This window comes from Carassius carassius, chromosome 5, assembly GCF_963082965.1.
Source record: "Carassius carassius chromosome 5, fCarCar2.1, whole genome shotgun sequence".
Classification (NCBI taxonomy): domain Eukaryota; kingdom Metazoa; phylum Chordata; class Actinopteri; order Cypriniformes; family Cyprinidae; genus Carassius; species Carassius carassius.
In genome coordinates, this window is record NC_081759.1 from 23,406,065 (window position 1) to 23,431,427 (window position 25,363).

The 25,363-nt window shown below is 41.8% G+C and overlaps 1 protein-coding gene across 2 annotated transcripts; it reads left to right on the top strand.

The window, feature by feature from the left end:
* Nucleotides 1-6,050: 6,050 nt before the first annotated feature.
* Nucleotides 6,051-8,753, top strand: LOC132140350 (E3 SUMO-protein ligase ZBED1-like). 2 transcript variants are annotated; one of them, XM_059549144.1, is made up of 3 exons: nucleotides 6,051-7,109; nucleotides 7,415-8,224; nucleotides 8,277-8,753. In XM_059549144.1, exons 1-2 carry the CDS (start codon nucleotides 6,228-6,230, stop codon nucleotides 8,204-8,206), a joined length of 1,674 nt encoding a protein of 557 aa, XP_059405127.1. In that variant the 5' UTR covers nucleotides 6,051-6,227; the 3' UTR covers nucleotides 8,207-8,224; nucleotides 8,277-8,753. The 2 variants fall into 2 exon arrangements, with proteins under 2 accessions (XP_059405127.1, XP_059405126.1); XM_059549143.1 differs by having other exon boundaries at nucleotides 6,052-7,109; nucleotides 7,415-8,753.
* The last annotated feature ends 16,610 nt before the right edge of the window (nucleotides 8,754-25,363 follow it).

The window sequence follows — 25,363 nt, forward strand, 5'->3', positions numbered from 1 at the left end:
CTAATTTTTTCCCTTTATAATTCCCTGTGTTTCTCTGTTCATTGCCAGACTGTTGTAACTCTTAGCAATAGCTCGAGCTGGTCTGTGTCCTCACCTTGTCTTGTCTTCAGGCTCCAGCACAAATGCAGTACTCCTAGAAGATTTCAGATCTCATTTCTCTGGGTCTCAGCTGTCGAACGAGTTAAGCTGTGGAACGATACTCATCTGCCTTGTTTCATCTGTTTTCAATAAAGCTGTGTAAACCCGCAACTGAATCCAGCCCGTTTCTCCTGACAGGTATAGGTGTGCTTTCTGTATGCATTATCTATCATATCATACTTGAGTGAGATATTCTGCCTAAGTCTTCTGCTGAAACAACAGCTTATACCAGGTGATTTGTAGGTCTTAAACAGCTGGTGCAAGCTGAATTAGTTGAGGTCCAGTTTATGCTGATTTACCTGGGCAAAACACTTCTGACACCATGAAAAAAAAAAACATTGAAACCAACTATAACCACTTTAGACTGGTTAAAGCAGTTTATTCTAGAGTGGTCTACACTAAATATGCTGTTTGGTCAAAATTATCCCCTGCTCTAACTATTCTGCATGTTTAACTGGTAGTACTGCTTGTTTACATGCAAGAGACAGGATAATCTCAGCTACATATTATTGTACTTCATTATTTTCTGTGATGATCTTATTTGGCAGGAACACTGTCTCTTGGCAAAACTTAAGTTCACTTTTTGTGAAAGATGACCAAACATTTTTATTTCTAGGACTACAGACAACATACATAATTTTAGAATCTTTTTTCAGCAAACAGCTTTAAGTAAACTTCTCAGCTAGCCTTTGAGTAGCATTTCACTCGTTCATTAAAGGATGCCTTTGATTAACATGTGTGATGTTCTGGGCAGGCAGGCTGTGGATATCTCTGGGGTTCGATCCCTGACCCAGTCTGGCATGACTCCAAGTCACTTTAATATTATTAACTCACAAATATTCAATATGCTAGCAGTGCTCCAATTTCATGTAATAGAAGTTTGGACTTGGCACAACTGGAAAAACAAAGCTCATTCTGTTTCATTTCAGTGGTTTTGTTTGTAAGAGCATAAATCAACTATTGTCTGGTAATTCATAATTACAGAAATGTAGCCTCAAATAAGAGACAACACAACAAATGTCACTGTATTCATTATTTATTCAACAAAAAAGGAAGGACAGAATAAAGAAACAGTCTGGGAAAAATTAAGCAGTTCCTTACTGCTTCTAAAGACAAGAAAGTAATTAGCAGCTAGGTTCTGCAATTAAACACACATAATTAGTAGATGATTAGGGAAGTCTTACCTCCTTACGCAACTTTTTGTGGTCTGCAGTATTTTGGTATGTGCTACTGTAATAACTTACTAAGGATTAATGTTATACTGTACGAAAAAACTAAAAAACTAAACAGACATTATAATCAGGGGTGCACATAAGTTTGTCAGACTGGTGGTCACTAGGGGTCGCTCTTGGGTCGCTCAACACTTGGCCAAAGAAAAGGCCAATGAAATTGGGTGTGCAATATTTGCATAGCTGGCCATGCCCGGGACATCCAGGTATAAATAGGCCAGCATGGCGTCTGTTTACTCATTCTTTTTTCGGAGCCGAATGCAGCATCTCTCACAGAAAAGTTGTTCACCTCTTGATTCCACATTGTGAAAGTGACGTGACCTACAGCCAAGTATGGTGACCCATACTCAGAATTCGTGCTCTGCTTTTAACCCATCCGAAGTGCACACACACAGAGCAGTGAACACACACACACACACACTGTGAACACACACCCTGAGCAGTGGGCAGCCATTTATGCTGCGGCGCCCGGGGAGCAGTTGGGGGTTCGGTGCCTTGCTCAAGGGCACCTAAGTCATGGTATTGAAGGTGGAGAGAGAACTGTACATGCACTCCCCCCACCTACAATTCCTGCTGGCCCGAGACTCGAACTCACAACCTTTTGATTGTGAATCCGACTCTATAACCATTTGACCACGACTTCCCATTGTTGGATTTAAAGCACGGTCAGTGGTCTCTCCCTACTCGTACACAGATAAGTGTTATAAGAGTACCCCTGGGTGCTTCAAAGGTGATCTCTAGAACAGCAAATTTCCTCTAAAAGAGTAAAATTTCTATGAAATGGCTACACGGGTGGAATTGTTTTTTGAATTGTGTGGAACGTTTCGAAAGAGGACTGGCACGATTGTTGTGTTCAGTGTTTGGACCATGCTCACGCTGAGGCAGCATTTGTGGATGGTTTGTGCCCCACTTGCAAGGTACTTCCCATCAGCACATTGTGCTCGTGGCTCGGGTTCTTCGCCAAAAGATCCAGAGTCACCGTGGCTGCTTGCTCTTCCTCTGGGTATGAGGCCGCAACATTGTGCGCCCCCCACCATGCACCAAACTCTGGATGAATGGATTCTGGGTGCTGTGCACAATACTAGGCCATGCTTGGTCTTGGTTCCTTTCTTTCTGGACGTGCACGAGGATCTGACTAAATCAGCACAACTCTTTTAACTTTCACACCCTCGATGGGCATCCAGCAAGAGGTTATATACGGAGGTTCCCCAGGTGGAGAGAGCAATTGTGGTGCATCTTTGCCTGCAAAACGGCACCACCTAGCAGGGCCGCCTGAGACTCCCATCCAGGACTTGGATCTCTTCATCTCTAGTGGCGTAGTCCTATCCGGCTTCTGGACAAGTTGCATCCACACTGCACTTTATGCCCATCCTGTAGGTCTGCTAGGCCAAAGCGTTGAAAGAGATGCACGATGGTGGCCTAAACCCAGAGGTACTACAGGAACTGCATTCAGCGACTGACTATGCCCTCCAGACTACGAAGTAATGGTGCTGGCTCTGAGGAGGGTGATGCCCTCTTTGGTGGTTCAGAAATGCCACCTGTGGTTTAACCTGGCTGAGATGCTGGAAGCCTGGGTCTCGCACAGTATTTTTGGCCCTCCCATTTGCGATGACCAGATGTTGAAACCATGCATCAGAATATGTTTGGACACAGACACTCGGTCTCCTCACATTCAGATGCAAAGGGTCTATCACTCAGGCAACAGTACTCATGCTGGTGAACTCATGTTGCCTCATCCGTCGTCGGTGGCTAATTGTGACAGACCCAGCAGACAAGGTGCGGAGTGTTTTACAGGACGTTTCACCTTGTACCACAACACTTTCCAGTCCACTCAGCTGCAGTTACCCTGCTTGAGGTATGTTGAACATGATTCCTTTGAGACTGTTGGCATGGTATCTGGATGCTTGGTTAAGCCTTTCCAATCCCTCCCGATGGATTTGAGTTCAGGGGCATTCTGTATACCTCAGAGGTGAGAATGTGGCTGTTCTTTGGGTGAAGGTTGCACCCTCTTTCGAGAAGTCTGCAATCGAGCCTGTCCTCCTGGCCGTAATGAAGAAGGGGTTTTACAGCCCGTATTTCAATGTACCCAAGAAGGGCGGGGAATTCAGACCAATCCTGGATTTGAGGACTCTGAACCAGGCCCTTCACAATCTTTGGTTCAGAATGTTAACTCTCAGGCACTGTAAGGGAAACAGGTCAATTTAGCTCAAAGGGAATCATTTATGATTTTAAAGGCAATTTGAACAGAATCACTGTTTCACGGCTGATCACTGAGACGCCCTGCGATTCACTGAATGAGCCGTTTAACATCAAATCTGCGCTGGATATTAATATCCAAACTATAGTGAAAACACTATCAATTAGCACAGTAACAAGATCGGCAGTTTAAGACATTAACTTGTAAGCACAAAACACAAGATACTTCTCTTTTCAATATGAATAAGGCTTTATTAGATAAATCTAAGACATATAAACTAATCTAACACATAAACGCACGCACTCACACATTTACACAAGTTGCAGGAAGATCGAAAGTTAGGGAAAGATGAGTTTAAGAGAATGGAAATGTGGAATCCCAAGTTTACAGCAATACGTGAAATTGCATAGACATGAACAGCCATCAATCACTTAATTAACCCTAGCATCGAGTTCCTCAATGAGGTTAAAATTATATTAGATACACCAGTACAAATGTCTGGAGGTAGTACTTGGGTCTCCTGTGTAAAGTTGTCATTGAAAAGGGGGTTTCCCGATGTCGCTGATTGGATGGAAGTTCAGTAGTCGCTGAAGTGAGGTCTTGGGAACCCCGTGGTTGGGCGTTGGCTGAAGTTGAAGTTTAACGGGCACTTGAGGTTAGACTCGGAGACACGATGTTACAAAGCTTAACTTAGAACACGAATCTCTCAAACGGAAAAGAAAAGAAGTAAAGTTTGACGAGACTAGGTGGTGTTTCTTCTCATTGTGGCTAAGTAGCAGCAGGCGTGCAGGCCGAAGCACGCTGGAACCGTGCTCAAAGAACAGTGATGACTAAAAGCATGGCTAGAAGCAAAAGCTAGGAAGCAAAGTTACAAGCTAAAAGCAGACATGACTAATAGCAAAAGCTTAACAAAAGCTAAAAGCTAAAAGCAGACATGACTAATAGCAAAAGCTTAACGCAAGCTAAAAAGCTAAAAGGAGAATTTTATGGTGTCCTAAGTATTTAAATTGGCCTGTTGGCCACACCTCAAATGTTGTCTTGACCAATTAGATATTGTCTTGGCTCGGGGGTATCATAAATCATATGTTATCTTATCAAGCATGTTGTCCGAATTTTCCCGCTCTTGCAGGGTGTAATTTTGGACATGATTCCTATAACAAGAATATGATACATTTGACAAATAACTGATGGTCAGAACTGTTTTAAGCTAACAGATTCAAACACATACATATGAAACATGAATATGTATCCTTAAGCTATCCAATAGTTATTAAAAGACATACACAATAAGCGATTAAACATGATAGTCAAATGTGTGGGTTACATATAAATGAATATGGAGTTAAGCGATGGACTGATATTCATTTAGAAGTCATTTTGGTCCATTTATATCTAGAAAAGACAGTTTCTTTGTCATTCTCTGTCAAAGATTTCTGTGGAGACCAGAGGTTCAAAGGCCCCCCTTAGGAATTTCAGTCTGGTACTGCTAGGTGGGGGAAGTGTTTAAGGATATTGTGTATAACTCTCATGGGTTTACATGTTTACATGTTACATGTACAATGTTGAAAGCTGGTCTGTGAAAGAGTTGGTTGGTTGGTTATCTTGCTTGCAACTTGTGGCACAGAATGTTTTATGACTTCCTGTTGCCTTTCTGAGGAATTCGGCTCGTGTTTCAACCACAGTCCTAATCGACTCTTTAATTTGTCTGATTCGGGTCAGAGGAATAATCGCTGGCACGTGAGCAATAGGGACAACTGCATACTGACGCACATTTTGAGGTAATAACTTAAAAATAATTCTCCATTATGGCCATTTTGAGAGAGAGAGAGGTGTAAATTGTCTGCATCTGTCTCTCTCTACAAACAATCAGTGTTGGTCATCTTACTTTGTTAAACATCTTACAGTTACAAATTACTTCCTCCAAAATGTAATTGAGTTAGTAACTCAGTTACCACATTGTAAAAGTAATTAGTTACTCAGCAAAGTCCGGAGCCCCCCCATGACACGAATTCGCGTCTGTTGTGAAGTTAATTTCACTCGTGAATGAAGCGTATGAACTGAAAATGTTCAAGCGTCCAACTACGCCTGAATAACACGAGTTATTCTAGTTATGTATATCGAGTTATTTAATTACCAGTACTTCCAGTTCGAGGACTCCATTATCGCTGATGCCGTCTTGTGTTTAGTGGTTGTCAGAGCATGCAGTGAGACAGCGTGAGCAACTGTGTCAGGCAGCTGATGTGTATAGCCACTAGGGGTGCGCCAAAATATCGATATGGCGAGATATCGCGATATTTTCTCCCGCGATCGATTCTCAATGCGCTCTTGCCAAGTATCGATCTTAAACGCCGTTATAAAGCGCTCTATTAGTATTCATTATCCCTTGACCGTTCTCCAGAAGTAGATAGGGGGCACGCGTTGCGAGTTCGGCTGTTGTGTTGTGAGCGTAAAAGAAGACGTACAAACACTTGAAATGGCTTAGTCAAGCGAGGAAAGTAAAAGTGAGAGCAAGAAGTTAAAGGACGCTCCAGCAACATTTTAAATCCAAAGTGTGGACTTACTTTGGATTTTATAACAGTGTGGACGGGGCAAAGCTAGAAAAGGACTACGCAATATGCAAGAACTGCTTTGCAAAAGTCCGCTACACAGGAAACACAACCAACATGCACAGCCACCTCACGTGGCATCACCCGGAGCTCTGTGAGAAAGCCGTGGTTGGTGCTGGCTCAAAGCCGACACACCCCCACGTAAACACCCTTTTCCAGGCAAAGCTACCACCTTGTTCTGCTAGGGCAAAGTCAATCACAAATGGGATCGCTGTTTACATGTGTAAAGGGCTCTGTCCGTACAGCGAGGTGGAGAACGAAGGGTTTTGCTTTTCAATGAATATCTTAGAGCCACGCTTTGATATTCCCTCTTGGAAATATTTTGCTGAAAAAATGATTCCTGCACTTTATGACCAGACCAGGGCTAAAGTTGAGTCAGCACTCGAGTCGGCAGAAAGAGTGGGGCTCACGTGTGACGGAAGGACATCGAGAGCCACAGATTCCTACATAACGGTCACTGTACATTTTATAAACGAAGACTGGGAAATTAAGTCATATGTCCTGCAAACCCGAGCAATGCACGAAACGCACACTGGGACACACATTGCCGATGTACTGAAAGCCGCAGAGGGGGAGTGGAATCTTGACGCTAAGAAGCCAGTGGTTGTCACCGAAAATTCATCAAACATGCTTGTAGCAATGGACTTAACAGGATACCAACATGTTAGATGTTTTGCTCATGTTTTAAATCTTGCATCCCAACGTGCGCTGAAAATAGCTGCTGTTACCAAGGTACTTGTCAAAGTTAGGAGGATCTCAACATTCTTTCATCGAAGCACAACTGGAGCAGAAGCACTGAAAAGAAACCAGAAACTCCTTGGCCTCCCCCTTCACAAGCTCATCACGGACATGCCTGTTCGTTGGAATAGTGCCTATGAGATGATCTCCAGGTTTCTTGAGCAACAGCCAGCTGTCTGTGCTGCCCTCTTATCACCAGAGGTAAGAAAAGTTTGCAATGTAGAAGTTGTAATCTATATGTGTAATAAATGTGAATAATTTATCGTATTCAATTAATAAGTTTGTAAATAAATACTAATTCATATGATATAAACTTGCTTGATACAATGAATAAATACTTTATACATATTAAAAAGGTATATACTGTATATATAAACTCCAAATAAAAACATTAGATTACATCATACAGTTCATGCTTTATTTGCTTTAAAATAAAGAACAATAATTATATACGTTTTATTAATAAATTGTATTTTGCCTTCTTTTCTTTTTTTTTTTTTCTTAAGGTGAGAAAGAATGTGACTGACTGTGCTCTGACAGAGAATGACATCTCAAGTGCTGAAGAGATGGTGGAAGCATTTAGACCAATGCTTGTGGCAACAAATATCATGTGTGAGGAAAAGAATCCCACCATTTCAGTGGTTGCTCCTCTTCATGCCCAACTGCTGCGAGACACAACCAGCTCTAAAGAAGATTCCCCTCTGGTTCGAGAGATTAAGGGAGCCATCAATCAAGACCTTTCAAAGAGATATCAATCAGAGGTGGAAAAAGATCTCCTACGCATGTCCTCAGCCCTGGACCCTAGATTTAAATCCCTTTTATTTCTGTCACCTGAAGAAGTGCTAGACACTTATGCAAAACTACAGTCAAAAGCTGCAGCTTTAAAAGAGGATGATCCAGTGCCTTGTGGTGATGTTCAGGGGCATTTAGAGGAAGAGGAGACCTGCACAGCAAAGAAAAGAAAGTCTGCACTTGTTGATCTTCTTGGTCAGACCTTCAAGAAGACCTCTTATGTCTCTACATCAGCAACCTCAATTGCAGAGAAGGAGATAAAACAATATCAAGATGCTCCTTCTCTGCCTCTCACTGAAGATCCACTGTTGTGGTGGAAATCTCAGCAACATGTGTTCCCTCTCCTTTCCAAGCTGGCCCATATGCATTTGTGTATTCCTGGGACCAGTGTAGCAGCTGAGAGGGTCTTTTCAACTGCAGGAGATATCATCAGTGCCCAAAGAAGTTCACTCACTCCTGAACATGCTGACCAACTCCTCTTTCTCAAGAAAAATATGAACATATAAAACACATCACATGAAGCTGTTTTCTATTTTGTTCTGAAAAATGTTTATTTTTGGATGCACTTTAAGTTAGGTACATTTTAGATGTACTTTATCCCTGATATATTTATTTTATTTTTTATTTGAAAGCAGTAGCCCAAAGGTTTATGTTTCTTGCACTTAACAGTGTCACTGTTCATGTTAATGAAGGACAATCATATAGTATTGTTTACACTGAATCTGTCTTCAGCCTTACAGCTATTTTGCACCCAAATGGTGTCACCGTTTGTCGAAGACATAGTATTACTACTGATTGCAGCAATGTTACACTAAAATAGTGTCTGTGACTGTTTTGTTGCAACTAAGTCACAAGTTGTTTTTGTTATTGTTTCATCCAAAAATAAATGAATGGAGACTCATTTTACTAATTAAAAAAAAAACTTTTTATTTTTTAAAACATGATATATTGTGAGTTATTACTGATGATATATTGATTATCGCCATATCGAGATATTATCGTATCGTGAGCAATGTATCGCGTATCGTATCGTGAAGTACCCAGTGATTCCCAGCCCTAATAGCAACTAGCCAAAGCATGACACCTCGCGCTTTATTCAACCAAATTGTAGTAACGCGACACGTAACATTCTCAGTAAAAATAACGGCGTTGCAACGATGGGAAAAGTAATAAATTAGATTACTCTGTTACTGAAAATTCAACTCCGTTAGTAACACCGTTATACTTAAACGCCGTTACTTCCAACACTGCAAACAATGCAGCGATTTTACCCCCTTGTTGTTGAGAAATATAATGTAGCGATTCAGTATCGGTTAATAAAAGTCACGCGGCAGCACTGACAGGTTTATGAACTTCTGAGTTTTACTTTTTGCACAGCGCGATCTCAGATCTCTGTGTGCGAGTGGGGTGTGTGTGTGTGTGCGCGCACTCATCAGTTAAAGCAGCGCATTAACGGTGATTAAACTGAACTGTTTTAATGCATTGGCCTTGTCACACACACACATATGGCACACTGTTAGTCTTTTTTTTTGTTTAAAAACTATTTATTAAAAAATATTCACAAACTATTAGCATCAAATTGTTTTTTATCGTATCATTTAAAAATGTGTATGTATGTACCATTTAAATACAGAATACATTAAAAGGGGGTGTTGGCACAGTGGTTAACCAGAAAAATAAGAAATGTCACATCATGCCGAAAAGGATGCTGACCCCTGTCTTAATCATACCAAGGCACAGGCCGTTTCTTCTGTTTGCCTTTGAAGGATGGCCATATCAGTGCAAAGTTCTTCTTTTTGGGCAGGGGTAGCTGGTGAAGTATACCTGCTGTGACGTGACATGCTAAACCCCATATATAAGTAATTCAACTTTTTGCTATTCTTTAAGTATATTGTTCATGGAGTTTTGTTAATATATGTACTTTTATCAAATTAATTTGTTCCACTGCCATACCATTTAAAATAGCAAAAAAAAGTTATTAAAGTTATTAAAATTTTTTGAAATAATGAAACCGTGACTAGTTCTCTTACGAGAGTTCTCTCGTACTGCGTCTTAGCTAAGACGCTACGGGAAAAGTCTCTTCACTAAATACTGAAGCAAAAAAGTATCGTTAATTTTGAATTTTTGTAAAGCGCATTTGCAGCAGTACACAGCCATAGGCGAGACAGCTCGCTCGCTCATTGGCTGCTCTGCAGCAAGTGCACAGCCTATCGAGCGCAGGCTGATGCAATATCAGACCATTTAGGACGCTTCGCGCCCATCACGCCACTTCCCGCCGAAACGGGTGTGGCCCAACCCTATAAAAGGAGCTCGAAAAGCTGACTCACCTGATTTTTCATCTCTTCAGCGAAGCTCACGCATCGCTGGATCACGGAGGAAGCAAGCGCCGTCTGAGAAGCATATCAGCGGGACGAGCCATTCTGAAGCTGCTGGCCTCGCCGCCTTCCACTGCCGTTCCTGCTGCGCTGTCCGGCGCCTATATCCTTTATATCCTTGTGTGAGTTCGCCCTGCGACGCACACTCATAAAAGAGCTGCGTCTTTTTAAAGATGCCCTCGTGCAGCTCGTGCAGAGCCCCGCTCAGCGAAGGAGATCGTCACGTCATCTGCGTCTCCTGCCTGGGTGAGGACCATGTAGCGCTCGCGCAAGCTGACGGCTGCCCTCATTGCGAGTTAATGCCTATGGTGACTCTGCATCGCTTCCCGATGGTCAGCGTCCGCTGTCTGCTGCCGCGTCATCGGGGGAAGTGGATCTCAGGGCCGCGTCGGAGGAAGAGGACATGTGCTCTCTGCTTGCTTCGGGCAGTGAGGGTTGGGCGAGCTCCGTGGATCTCGCGCTTTCTGCTCAGAGGCCCAGCAGACGGGCGGATATTGATAAAGAGCTGATAAGAGTGCTAACGCTTGCCGCGGTGAGCCTCGAGTGGTCTGCACCAGCGCCCCCTTCTCGTTCCCGGCTGGATGGTAGCTTTCTCCCGGACGAGCGTTTTTCTCCCAGCTCAAAGCACGCCCCCTTTCTTCCTGAGCTTCACAAAGAAGTGGCGAAAGCTTGGAACGCTCCATTCTCGGCGAGAGTTCGTTCATCTGTTTCACCAGCATTCTCCACACTGGACGATGCTAAAAACAGAGGCTACCTGTCACTTCCGCCGGTGGAACAGGCTATAGCAGCGCACCTTTGCCCGCCCTCTGCTGGACGGCGGACTAAGGCGGCGTTGCCATCCAAAGCCTGCCACATGACGTCATCGCTGCTCGCACGGATCTTCTCTGCTGCTGGGCAGGCTGCGTCTTCTGCAATGCGCAAGCCTGCACGAGTGCCCGCTTGCCTGCACACAAAAGCCGTTATCACGGCTGCCCAGATATTTCCCGAAAAGAGTGTTATTTCTGGTGTTTCGGCCACGGCCGATGGTGCTATAAATGTAGTGATGATGCCCACTGCTCAGTGCCCATCTCCACATATAAGCACAGCCCTTCACACAGTTGCCCAGGCAACAGAGTGCGCTTCGCATCCAGCCCTTAGCCATTCATGCAGATGCACGGTCAGCGCTTACAGGGGTTTCTGATTGGGTGCTAGGCATTATAAAGAGAGGCTACTCGCTACGGTTTTCTCGACGCCCTCCGCCCTTTTTAGCGCGCGTCGAAACCACGGTAAAAACAGAAGTAGCACACCTACTTCGGGCCGAAATATCAAAACTGTTGAGCAAGGGGGCTGTAGAGCCTGTGTCTCAAGCTCAAAGCGAAGGGGGGCTGTACAGCAGATATTTTCTGGTGCCCAAGAGAGACGGGGGTCCCAGGCCCATATTGGATCTAAGACAGCTGAACAAGGCATTGGTGAAACGCAGTTTCAGAATGCTTATGACCAGAAAGCTCCTCGCGCATATTCGCAGAGGAGACTGGTTCATGTCAATAGGTCTGAAGGACGCGTATTTTCAAATACAGATAGCGTCAAATCACAGGCGATATTTGAGATTCGCCTTCGAGGGCCAGGCATACCAGTTTACAGTCCTGCCGTTCGGCTTGTCCGTAGCTCCTCGTACAACCCGAATTCTGGAAAAGTTGGGACGTTTTTTAAATTTTAATAAAATGAAAACTAAAGGAATTTCAAATCACATGAGCCAATATTTTATTCACAATAGAACATAGATAACGTAGCAAATGTTTAAACTGAGAAATTTTACACTTTTATCCACTTAATTAGTTCATTTAAAATGTAATGCCTGCTACAGGTCTCAAAAAAGTTGGCACGGGGGCAACAAATGGCTAAAAAAGCAAGCAGTTTTAAAAAGATTCAGCTGGGAGAACATCTAGTGATTAATTAAGTTAATTGATATCAGGTCTGTAACATGATTAGCTATAAAAGCTTTGTCTTAGAGAAGCAGAGTCTCTCAGAAGTAAAGATGGGCAGAGGCTCTCCAATCTGTGAAAGACTGCGTAAAAAAATTGTGGAAACTTTAAAAACAATGTTCCTCAACGTCAAATTGGAAAGGCTTTGCAAATCTCATCATCTACAGTGCATAACATCATCAAAAGATTCAGAGAAACTGGAGAAATCTCTGTGCGTAAGGGACAAGGCCAGAGACCTTTATTGGATGCCCGTGGTCTTCGGGCTCTCAGACGACACTGCATCACTCATCGGCATGATTGTGTCAATGACATTACTAAATGGGCCCAGGAATACATTCAGAAACCACTGTCGGTAAACACAATCCGCCGTGCCATCATCAGATGCCAACTAAAGCTCTATCATGCAAAAAGGAAGCCATATGTGAACATGGTCCAGAAGCGCCGTCGTGTCCTGTGGGCCAAGGCTCATTTAAAATGGACTATTTCAAAGTGGAATAGTGTTTTATGGTCAGACGAGTCCAAATTTGACATTCTTGTTGGAAATCACGGACGCCGTGTCCTCCGGGCTAAAGAGGAGGGAGACCTTCCAGCATGTTATCAGCGTTCAGTTCAAAAGCCAGCATCTCTGATGGTATGGGGGTGCATAAGTGCATACGGTATGGGCAGCTTGCATGTTTTGGAAGGCTCTGTGAATGCTGAAAGGTATATAAAGGTTTTAGAGCAATATAAGCTTCTCTCCAAACAACGTCTATTTCAGGGAAGGCCTTGTTTATTTCAGCAGGACAGTGCAAAACCACATACTGCAGCTATAACAACAGCATGGCTTCGTCGTAGAAGAGTCCGGGTGCTAACCTGGCCTGCCTGCAGTCCAGATCTTTCACCTATAGAGAACATTTGGCGCATCATTAAACGAAAAATACGTCAAAGACGACCACGAACTCTTCAGCAGCTGGAAATCTATATAAGGCAAGAATGGGACCAAATTCCAACAGCAAAACTCCAGCAACTCGTAGCCTCAATGCCCAGACGTCTTCAAACTGTTTTGAAAAGAAAAGGAGATGCTACACCATGGTAAACATGCCCCGTCCCAACTATTTTGAGACCTGTAGCAGAAATCAAAATTGAAATGAGCTCATTTTGTGCATAAAATTGTAAACTTTCTCAGTTTAAACATTTGCTATGTTATCTATGTTCTATTGTGAATAAAATATTGGCTCATGTGATTTGAAAGTCTTTTAGTTTTCATTTTATTAAAATGTAAAAAACGTCCCAACTTTTCCGAAATTCGGGTTGTATGTTTACGAGGTGCATGGACGCAGCGCTCGCTCCTCTCAGACTCAGAGGCATGCGAGTGCTGAACTATTTGGACAACTGGCTAATTCTGGCTCAATCACGAGTGGAGCTCAGGACCGTTTTACTCGATCACCTCGAGAGACTCGGTCTCAGTGTCAACTGGGCGAAGAGTTCGCTGAACCCCAGTCAGACGATACTGTTTTTGGGTTTAGCTCTGGACTCACGTTCCATGACGGCGCGGCTGTCACCACAGCACGCGTTGAGCATGCAGCGCGCCGCGAGATCTCTCCGCTGCGGCGTGACTGTTTCGCTCAGAGAATGTCAGAGGATGCTGGGTCTCATGGCCTCAGCATCTCCGGTTCTGCAGCTGGGCCTGCTCCGCATGCGCCCCCTGCAGTTCTGGCTGAAGGCGCGGGTATCTGGTCGACTGCGTCTCAAGGTCAACCAAGGCTGTGTTACAGCCCTGAAACCCTGGACAGCAAACGACTGGTACCAATCAGGTGTAAGCCTGGGGACTTCCTCGAAAGTGAAGATGGTGTCGACGGACGCCTCCACTTCAGGATGGGGAGCGCTGCTCGAGGGCAGACCGTCCTTTGGCCTGTGGTCAGAACGGGAAAAGCTCCAACATATCAACTGTCTGGAAATGCTGGCAGTGGAGAACGCGCTAACGCGCTTTTGTCCCCGAATCAAGGGCCACCACGTCTTAGTCCGTTCGGACAACATGTCTGTGGTGTCCTACATAAATCGCCAGGGCGGTCTCGGGTCCCGAAACCTGTACAGGCTGACGGAATGCCTCCTGGTTTGGGCTCAGCGCAATTTGCGCTCGCTGAGGGCAGTTCATGTGCCTGGGCTACAGAATCTGGGTCCAGACAGGCTGTCCAGAAACAACATTCCCACGGGAGAATGGTCTCTACACCCGCAAACAGTCCGGCTGTTGTGGGAGAGATTTGGCAGGGCGGAGGTGGACCTCTTCGCGTCCCACGAAAACGCTCACTGCCCCGCGTTCTTTTCCAAGAATGAAAGCGTGCTGTCACGGAGATGGCCGTGCTGCCTGCTTTATGCTTTCCCTCCCGTCTCCCTCCTTCCGCAGGTGATAGAACGGGTGAGAGAAACGAGATGTTCAATACTGCTTGTAGCACCTTTTTGGAAGAACCAACCATGGTTCCCAGATTTGATGCGGTTAGCAGACATCGCCCCGTGGCCAGTGCCGTGGACGAGGGACCTCCTCTCGCAGGCCAGGGGCTCGATTTGGCACCCTCAACCGGAGTTGTGGTCCCTCCATGTTTGGGCGCTCAACGGTTACCCGCTGATCTCTCAGTGGGAGTGCTAAATACCATCACTCAGGCTAGGGCTCCGTCGACGCGACGGCTGTATGCCTTGAAGTGGTCGGTGTTCTCCAGCTGGTCTACAACTCGGGGATGTTCACCCCTTAGTTGTGAGGTGACGGAGGTTCTCTCCTTCCTGCAAGAGCTGTTGGATAAGGGCAGAGCCCCATCCACGCTCAAAGTTTATGTGGCGGCCATCGCAGCGTTTTCTGAAACAGCGCTGGGTCAGTCAATAGGAAGGAACGATTTGGTCATCCGCTTCCTTAGAGGAGCTAGGAGGCTGAATCCTCCCAGACCTCCGTCAGTCCCTATATGGGACCTCGCGACGGTTTTGGAGGCCATGAAGGGTCCCCCTTTTGAGCCTATCCAATCGATTAGCCTCCAGCATCTGTCGTTCAAGACGGTATTCTTGTTGGCTCTTTCTTTAATGAAGCGTGTGGGTGACCTGCAGGTGCTCTCGGTGAGCCAGTCGTGCTTGGAGTTTGGGCCTAATGACTCGAGGGTCATACTCAAACCTAGGCACGGTTATGTGCCAAAGTCCCTCAACACGCCGTTTCGGGCTCAGGTTATTGCCCTGTCTGCCCTGTCGGTGTCAGGAGAGGATGGAGACTCGAGTCTTCTTTGCCCTGTTAGGGTTTTAAGAGCTTATGTGTCTCGCTCCGCTGTCTTTCGACAGACTGAGCAGCTGTTTGTCTCGTTCAGTGGACGTTCCAAGGGTTTCGAGACAGACTCTATCCAGATGGATAGTTGACGCCATAGCGTTAGCTTACGCTTCCAAGGGCCTTCAGTGCCCACTGGGTGTCAGAGCACACTCCACAAGAGGCGTCGCCTCGTCGTGGGCGTGGTCTACTGGGATCTCCTTGCAGGATATATGTATGGCGGCAGGTTGGGCCTCGCCGTCTACATTTATCAGGTTTTATAACCTGGAGGTTCCCACCTTGCAAGCGAGGCTGCTGTCGGTATAGCCGAATCAGGGCCCTGATGGGAATTCTGACTTCGTGAGCGTTATGCGCTGCCGACTGTTATATGGGCGGTATTACGTAAGACCCGCATTGCCACATTGGTCAGGCCTTGCCTCGACTGTGTGATGATTGTATTGCCGCATCTACGGGTGCTGCTAGATATGGGACGGAGGGCTTCCCCCCTCTCCTGTCCTGGGCTCTCTGTGAGTCCTTCCGGTGACTGTGCACTGTAAATTCTGGGCGTTGCTTCAGGTTTATGGGTGTGTGATCCCTGCGCGCACGGCATTTTACATTGGGTTCCCGTAGCGTCTTAGCTAAGACGCAGTACGAGAGAACTCTCGTAAGAGAACGTACTCGGTTACTAACGTAACCTCGGTTCTCTCTAGAAGAGGGAACGAGTACTGCGTTCTCTGCCGTGCGTACGATTCACTCTGGTTCGCTTCGGCGATGAAATAAATCAGGTGAGTCAGCCTTTTCGAGCTCCTTTTATAGGGTTGGGTCACACCCGTTTCGGCGGGAAGTGGCGTGATGGGCGCGAAGCGTCCTAATCTGATATTGCATCAGCCTGCGCTCGATCCGTCTCTGAGCCGTCTCGCCTATGGCTGTGTACTGCTGCAAATGCGCTTTACAAAAATTCAAAATTAAGGATAATTTTTTGCTTCAGTATTTCGTGAAAAGAGACTTTTCCCGTAGCTTCTTAGCTAAGACGCAGTACTCGTTCCCTCTTCTAGAGAGAACCGAGGTTACGTTAGTAACCGAGTATGTTATCAGGCCTAAGATATACATGTTATATGACAATACCCCCTCTTTTACTTGTTTGAAATGGGAGCAGATCAGTCTGTGTGGTTGCAGTATTCTGGTGGTAATGCCCCTGGACCCTAGACAAGAATCTGGGCTCAACACATAATGGTTAAAATCTTCCAAATGCATTAGGCTACCAGCTCCCCTTGCTACAGTAACTATTGTTCTGCCAAAGCATTTGTCACACCTGTCCTCCTCTACAACCTGCAGACCCTTGGGTCATGCAGCTACACATTCTGTGCAATACAAATTTGTTGATGTGACAGCCTGTCATATGATTTCTTATTTTCAGTACAGGGACCAAACTGTTTATTTTTTTCAGAACGGTAAAGGTTTCACTTTCAGTGTAGCCCATCTAGTTTATTCAGACATAGCCATATCAAATTCAAGGGCGGTGAGTCTGTGAGACTGTTTCAAGTGGTGTTGTGTATTTTCAAGGCTCATACACAAGTTGAGCATTTTTACTGATGATTGGTTTGCTTATAAGAAAATACAGTATTTTCTTAAACACAAGCCCTGCCAAGTGACACACAAATTCTTCAATAATTTTACTGGCCTAAGATGTGCTTGTAATTATAAATTATTGTATACCAGAACCAAACAGAAACATGAATAATATCTGTGTACATACAAAACTATTTTATAGAGAATATGAAAAGAATGTAAAAAATAGATAGAAATGTGCGATAAGTCTGCAAACTCCATTTGTGAAACCAAACAGAATTTAGCACAAAATGTTTGCAGTTTACCAGTGTTCATCTCTCTTAGTCTTACTTGCTATATGTGAATAGCAGATATCTTGCAGTGCTCTTCAGAGCTGGCTGTTCTTTACTTACTTTTGACCCTGTGTTGTATGAGCGACCACTACTTGAAACATTTCTGAAGTACACATGGTTTATCAGGCATGAATCATCTGTACTGCATACTGCTTGGCAGTATTAAATAGATAATTTGCAGTGGACATCATTCACATCAGCCTAACTTCAATCAATAATATATTGACATTTTCTGCCATGCTATCTTAAAGTTGCATTTACCTGGCAGTTGTAGCAGCAACTATGTGGCAATAATTTGATAAAGCCCCACAACATTGATCCAAGTGCATTTACAGTGTTCTACTATTACTAATCTGACAACTCCAAGGTATTTCCTTTGTATTTATAAACTGAACATACACATAGTTTTATATGGTTGGATTGACACTGATTTCAATTATACTGATTCCGTCCAATAATTAAACTTGGTTACAACACACATTTTACAAGATATTTATTTTATTAACCAAAATGCAGTATGAAGCACACAAAATATATTTATTGTGGCCATAGTTTATGAATTTGATTACTTAATTTGCTCCCTAGTTTTATTAAAATGTTGCCACAATGTACCAATTAATTCCCTAGTTTTGATTTTAATTAAAATGAGGGAACAATTTAGTACAATGTGGCCATGATTTAATAAATTCTTAATTTAAGGCCACAATTTAATTCAAGTGAGGGAACCAATTTAGTTGTGGGAACTACATACACATACACACACACACACACACACACACACACACACACACACACACACACACACACACACACACACACACATATATATATAATATGTATACTACCAAATCATGTTTGCTCCATATATACCCATGTTGTAACAAATAAATGAAATATCTTTGGATTTTCCCCTTACTTTAAAAATGCTTATTTTGTTCTTCTTTTTAAATAAAAAAAAGACAAACATACTTATATTAAAGCTATGACACTTGAAATAAATGCCAAAATTATTTATATATCACGGTGTGGTGCGGGAGAGAAGCATGTAAACGAAGCAGTTGATGATAGAAAGTTTTTAATAATCCAAACGGGGTAATCCATAAGGTGAAGGCAGAAACACATGTACACATCGACGAGACTGGACAACCAAACACCGAAAAGAATGCAACTTATAAGGGGAATGTTAAAGAGGGTAATTGAAAAGACACACCTAAACATGATGACACAATTAATACGAGGCAGAAACTAAGTCAAACAGAGAACATGAGGAATGAAAACGCAACATAATGAGTCCAGGGTCATGACATATACTAATACTTTTTATGGAAAGTAATGTTACATTATTTTTGTGTTACTTTTTAACTGATTCACATTAAGTATCTCGTATGCTACATGTACACATGAGCAAAAGCAAATAAATTGATGTCTGCAGTTCACTCAACAAGGCTAATAACAGGAGTGTTCGTAATTCTACAGTCGTGGCCAAAAGTTTTGAGAATTACATAAATATTAGTTTTCAAAAAGTTTGCTGCTAAACTGCTTTTAGATCTTTGTTTCAGTTGTTTCTGTGATGTACTGAAATATAATTGCAAGCACGTCATACGTTTCAAAGGATTTTATCGACAATTACATGACATTTATGCAAAGAGTCAGTATTTGCAGTGTTGGCCCTTCTTTTTCAGGACCTCTGCAATTCGACTGGGCATGCTCTCAATCAACTTCTGGGCCAAATCCTGACTGATAGCAACCCATTCTTTCATAATCACTTCTTGGAGTTTGTCAGAATTAGTGGGTTTTTGTTTGTCCACCCGCCTCTTGAGGATTGACCACAAGTTCTCAATGGGATTAAGATCTGGGGAGTTTCCAGGCCATGGACCCAAAATTTCAACATTCTGGTCCCCGAGCCACTTAGTTATCACTTTTAAGGCACTTTTGCCTTAACAGTGCTCCATCGTGCTGGAAAATGCATTGTTCTTCACCAAACTGTTGTTGGATTGTTGGAAGAAGTTGATGTTGGAGGGTGTTTTGGTACCATTCTTTATTCATGGCTGTGTTTTTGGGCAGAATTGTGAGCGAGCCCACTCCCTTGGATGAGAAGCAACCCCACACATGAATGGTGTCAGGATGCTTTACTGTTGGCATGACACAGGACTGATGGTAGCGCTCACCTTTTCTTCTCCGGACAAGCCGTTTTCCAGATGCCCCAAACAATTGGAAAGGGGCTTCATCGGAGAATTTGACTTTGCCCCAGTCCTCAGCAGTCCATTCACTATACTTTCTGCAGAAGATCAATCCGTCCCTAATGTTTTTTTTGGAGAGAAGTGGCTTCTTTGCTGCCCTTCTTGACCAGGCCATCTTCCAAAAGTCTTCGCCTCACTGTGCGTGCAGATGCACTCACACCTGCCTGCTCCCATTCCTGAGCAAGCTCTGCACTGGTGGCACTCCGATCCCGCAGCTGAATCCTCTTTAGGAGACATTCCTGGCGCTTGCTGGACTTTCTTGGATGCCCTGAAGCCTTCTTTACAAGAATTGAACCTCTGTCCTTGAAATTCTTGATGATCCTATAAATTGTTGATTTAGGTGCATCTTAGGTGATCTTAGTAGCCACAATATCCTTGCCTGTGAAGCCATTTTTATGCAACGCAATGATGGCTGCACGCGTTTCTTTGCAGGTCACCATGGTCACCAAGAACAATGATTTCAAGCATCACCCTCCTTTTAACATGTCAAGTCTGCCATTCTAACCCAATCAGCCTGACATAATGATCTCCAGCCTTGTGCTCGTCAACATTCTCACCTGAGTTAAAGGCAGGGTAGGTAATACATGTATAAACAACTTTCTTCCAAATTTGTTTAAACTTTCTATATATATCAATGCATAATTAAAATGTAAGTAGTCTGATAAAAAGAGTATAAAAATCGAGTGACTCTAGACAGTTTAATCTGTATTAAACACAGCTCATTATTTCCATTTCGGGACGAAACATAGGATTGGCTTAGGCGACTGTCTCGCAACCATGGCAACCACCCTTTTGCCACACATGACCTGCCCACTTGCGCGTGCACGTTTGATTTGAGGAAACAGCACGTTTGATTCAACAGGCACGGATCCTAGGAATAGCAAAACAATGGCAGAGAAACAGCAAGCAAAATTCACAGTACCAGCCTATACAGTTAGTGCAGGCAAACCAGGCAAAAAAAGGAAGACAGTAACAGTACAAGAAAAGGCAATGAACAAAAAGTCTTTGGATAAACAAAGAAATAAAACGCGAGTTAAAATCGGCGTGGCTTTCCAGCGATGGCGAGAACTGAGGGAACTCAAGGGGCTGAAAAGTGACTCCTTGATGGCTTTATTTCTGCTGGACAGGTAAATCTTTCTTTTTGTATTTTGATCATACATATTTTTTTCATGAAGCATGTGTCATTAGCACACGTAGCTGCGTAATATAGCTAACATAACATTACTTAGCGAGCCGTAGTAGAGGCTTTGGAAGGAGCCCAGAAGGGAGGGGGTGGAGTGAATGGAAATAATGAGCTGTCTTTAAAACAGTCATGAGAGGTCTACAGTCACTCGATTTTTATACTTTCTTTTTCAGAGTACTTACATTTTAATTATGTATTGATATATAAATAAAGTTTAAACAAATTTGGAAAAAAAAATTTTCATACATTTTTTTTTACCTACCCTGCCTTTAACAAGACGATTACTGAAATGATCTCAGCAGGTCCTTTAACGACAGCAATGAAATGCAGTGGAAAGGTTTTTTTGGGATTAAGTTAATTTTCATGGCAAAGAAGGACTATGCAATTCATCTGATCACTCTTCATAACATTCTGGAGTATATGCAAATTGCTATTATAAAGACTTAAGCAGCAATTTTCCAATTTCCAATTTTTATGTAATTCTCAAAACTTTTGGCCACGACTGTACATATAGCCCCATTAAACATAATTTTTATTTCTATACATAAAAGCCAAACGCGGTGGGGGTGATGGGAAAATAATGTAATTGCTGTATGTAATTCTCATGAGATAATTTTGGACGACCACAATGTAGAGGACATTGCACTTATTTCAGAGTTTTCTTTTCAAGGACTTCTTCAAGCATTTGATTAACAAATTGGTATTTTCCAATGCTTCATTGTCAAATTGAAGCACTTTATTGACCTTCTACAAAGTTTTGAGTCACTCATTATGGCAGATAAATATTTATACAATGCCACTTTACTCTTCCGTGCTGTGTGATCTTTTTTGTTTTGTTTTTGGGATAAGGTTCCTGTGTATAACCTGATTCTATCTCAGAAGAACATGAGTTCTCATTAGAGGAACAAGGAGACACCTGCCTCCTGAATATTTTTGGATTTCTATTTGTGTTTGACCTTGACTGGCTATATCACAATGGTCTCATTATGCTGTCTGTAGGAATAAAAAAGCAGAGCTTCCTTAGACTGGCTATCCTCTGTGAGAGACTGTAATATTTGAATATTTAACATGGCTTCTGGTTATTTAGGCTACTTCACAGCTTTATGCATATTCAGTATCAATGTTTCAATTCAAGAATTAAAAACCGTAACAATAAAGTTGTCCTCTGGGATTACTCTGAAGTTTGGAGGGATTTGTGTGTGTGTCTTTGTGTGTGGAAGTGAGGCAGATACCTGCAGAGCAAAGACCTGTGGGCTTGAATGATTTGGTAAACAAAAATTTTGAACTGCCATTCAGACTCAAGTGAGATTGTGACAGTTGCCTGAAGCTCAAATATGGGGCATCAGTATTCACTGGCCTGACTCTTCCTGACAGACCTCTTTTGCTTTTTACTCAATTTAACCTCTCTTTGCTGAAAAAATAAAGCTGTTTAATAAAATAGTTTTAAATTCTACAAATGAACTTCAACATTTTATTTGAAATATTGGAAAATATGAAATATCAATAATTTGTAAAGCTCATATTTAACAGTGCATTTAATGATTAATTTTAAGTGAGTGCTAGGTGAAGGCAAAATTCATCTAAATGCAAAGGTAAGGGCCATTCATAGTTGTTAATCCTACAGTATATTCAGTATCAACCAATACAAAAAAAAAAAAAAATATATATATATATATATATATATATATATATATAGAGAGAGAGAGAGAGAGAGAGAGAGAGAGAGAGAGAGAGAGAAAATAATAATAATAATATAGATAAATGTAACCAATATCATGATTTCTGCCTGCCTTAAAATGTGTTCATTGACTTCAGAGCTGAAAGTCCAAAAAAATAAAAAATAAAAACAAATTCTCAGTATTATTATTTTACAAATCCCAAAATCCTGATACATTGGGGATGTAAATGATGAATAAATTGAGATGATGCTTAAGATAATGAACAAATATCTGTCAATGGGAAATAAAAATGTGTTATCGTTTTGAATTAAGTTGATTCTTCATGGGCCCATTAGCAGATATTTGTTACTCATTTAATCATAAACTCATTTAATCTTGATAGTTTTCTCAGAAAACAAGACTTCATTTCTTCTGTCAGTTTTCTTATCTACACTTAAAACCCTAATAAGTTGACTAAACTAAATTGATTGTGTAAACTCGTTGCCTCAATTTAGTAGACTGTAGACTACTTTAGGTTTTGTAGACTGTACTTAAATCGCTCATTTCACCAAACTTGGTGCTTATTTAATGTACTTAAACGATTATGTTCACTTAACTTGGTATTCATTTCAAGTATACTTATATATTAAAGTTAACTGAACATGGAATTTTAACTGAAAATATTGATGTTCTTATTTTTGACTGCACACTTTTTGCACACCAAACTGAAGTAAAACAATTAACAGCATATTTAATCTTTGACTTTTTATTGACAATGTCACAAAATTAATGAAAATACAGTAAACCCTATACTGTAATGGAAATGGGTCACAGTCACACTGTAAAGGTGGTAACAAAATCAACTAGTATAGTACATCAATAGTACAACTCTAGGTACATATATACTTCAATCAAGTATCACAATTATGTTAATGTAAACAATTAGATTTGACCACTTAAGCTTTGTGCAAACATCGCAAACTAAAACGTTCTTACTACACATGACTTGAAGAATGAAGAGTCTTCATCTCCCAGCATGATAGTCAGTCCTCGAAGAACAAGGGTTCAGACCTCAGTTGGCTGGTCTGACTTTAGAGGAAAACATGAAATTCTATTAATGCCAATCTATTTTAAACATTATGATAATATGATTTAAATTAAGATTATCATACATAACAGATTACTTTAAATAGTAAACATTAAATAAATTACATGTTGTAATTTCATCTCTTTGCATCCTTTTTTCTTTATTTTATAACAGGATCCATTACCAATAAAATTAGTACTTAAAACTTTTTCTTATATTTAAGTCTTCAGCATAAATGCAAGAGTTTTTCAAGAACATATTGCATGTTATTTTAAGGAATGTTTTTTCCTGATTGGACACGGAGTCCCTTTTCTTCTGAGACTGCTCCAACCCCTTTTTTTTTCTTCTGTAATGGTTAATACCCAAATTTCTGAATCCCAAACAATGAAATTCTTAAGTGTCGGTTCCCAATCTGTCTTAGCCAGCCGAAGGGTGAATTTGCTTCTATACAATGCTAATTAATCATATGCTAGCTGAAAACAAAACTGGGCTTTGAAACTAGCTGCTTAGTGAAGGCTAAGAGAATTAATTATATCCTCAAGGAAACTTCTGTAAGCAGGGCAGACAAGAAAAATAAAGGTGAACTGGATTCAGGAGCGTGAACAGATATGACTGCCCTCAAAGACATGCTTTTCAATCTATTGAATCTAAGTTAGGAAGTTATAAAAGACATTTATTTGATGAGAGGATTTGTTCTCATGCACATATTATTGGGGCACAAAACACTTCAGTACTTTATTCCAGAATTTTTTTGCCATGTGTTTTTAAGTGCTCCTGGAAAATAAGATTATAGGTTTACCTGAGGTACTAAGTTTTATTTTGCTCCCTAACCAAGGCAGCATTCAAGCTTGTATTTTTCCTTACTCTCTTTCTTTTTCATTAAAGGTGCACTCGTTTTTGTTTGCTTCTCTGGCTGATATGAATGTGGTCTTTGGTTACTGATGTGGAAAAATTGTCATATAGTTTATACCATGAAGAAGAGCAGGGGATCAGTGAGAACCATCATGTCATCTCAACATATCTGCCTTTCAATGCCACTCAATGGGCTTCGCAGATATGGAAATATTTCAACAAAATAAAAATAAAAGTGTTGATTTAAAAACAACATCAAAAGCTAAACTAAAAAAAGTTAAGTAAATAAAAATAGTTAAAAAAATTATGAAATGATGAAAAGACAAAATTATGCTAAGTGCTAGGTAAATATATGCTAAAAAGCTAAAAATAGCTGTCTCTGCCTGCTTATTATAAATGTGAATGCCTGCAGCTCTTTTATTTCAATTGTTAAAGTCACTAAGAAATCTAATTTCACAATTCTTAATTTTAATGTGGTTTTATTAACAAAGTTCGGGAGGAGCATGATCAGATAATCATCCAATTTGGCACAGGTGCATCTCTTTTAGCTAATCATCTTAACTAGCACACAAGCTGTGTATATATTTCCAGTCTTCCTACCTCCTGTCCCACGACAGTTTTTCGGCATTGTTCCTCCACCCCAACTCCTCACTTCTAATCTATTTATCCCAAATTAGGGATAGGGGGAGTTATTTGGTTTCGGGCTATGCTCCGGGCCCAGACTCCTCCCCAAGGACAGCACGCCAAAATATGCCTACTATTCGCCTTCAGATTATATGTAAGGGTGAACTCGTGAATGCAATATTGCAACATTTATTTTAAATGATGTATTTGTAAACATCATCTTTAATTAAAGACTTAAACATTCCCTCACTCTTGATGGTGTGTACACTGATGTGAGGACAGGACAATAATCACTCCTCTGTCACTCACGTGCATGAAACCGCATCAATTAGCAGAAGACAACAGTAAAAAAATCTAAAAGTCCTGATCAAGTTCCATTTTCAATTGGATGTTCATCACTATAGGGAAGAAAAGATATATACACATTTCGTTTAATGCTGACTTTAAAAGTTTCCATATATTTTGATATATATTCATATATTAATGGCTAAAAGCAACTTTATTACTCAATAAATCTCTCAGGATT

Bases quoted from the DNA above. Each gene is read 5' to 3' on its own strand.
- LOC132140350 (XM_059549144.1), top strand. From the start codon at position 6,228: ATGCACAGCCACCTCACGTGGCATCACCCGGAGCTCTGTGAGAAAGCC. The intron at 7,110-7,414 runs GTAAGAAAAGTT...TTTTTTCTTAAG, and splicing joins CTGCCCTCTTATCACCAGAG to GTGAGAAAGAATGTGACTGA.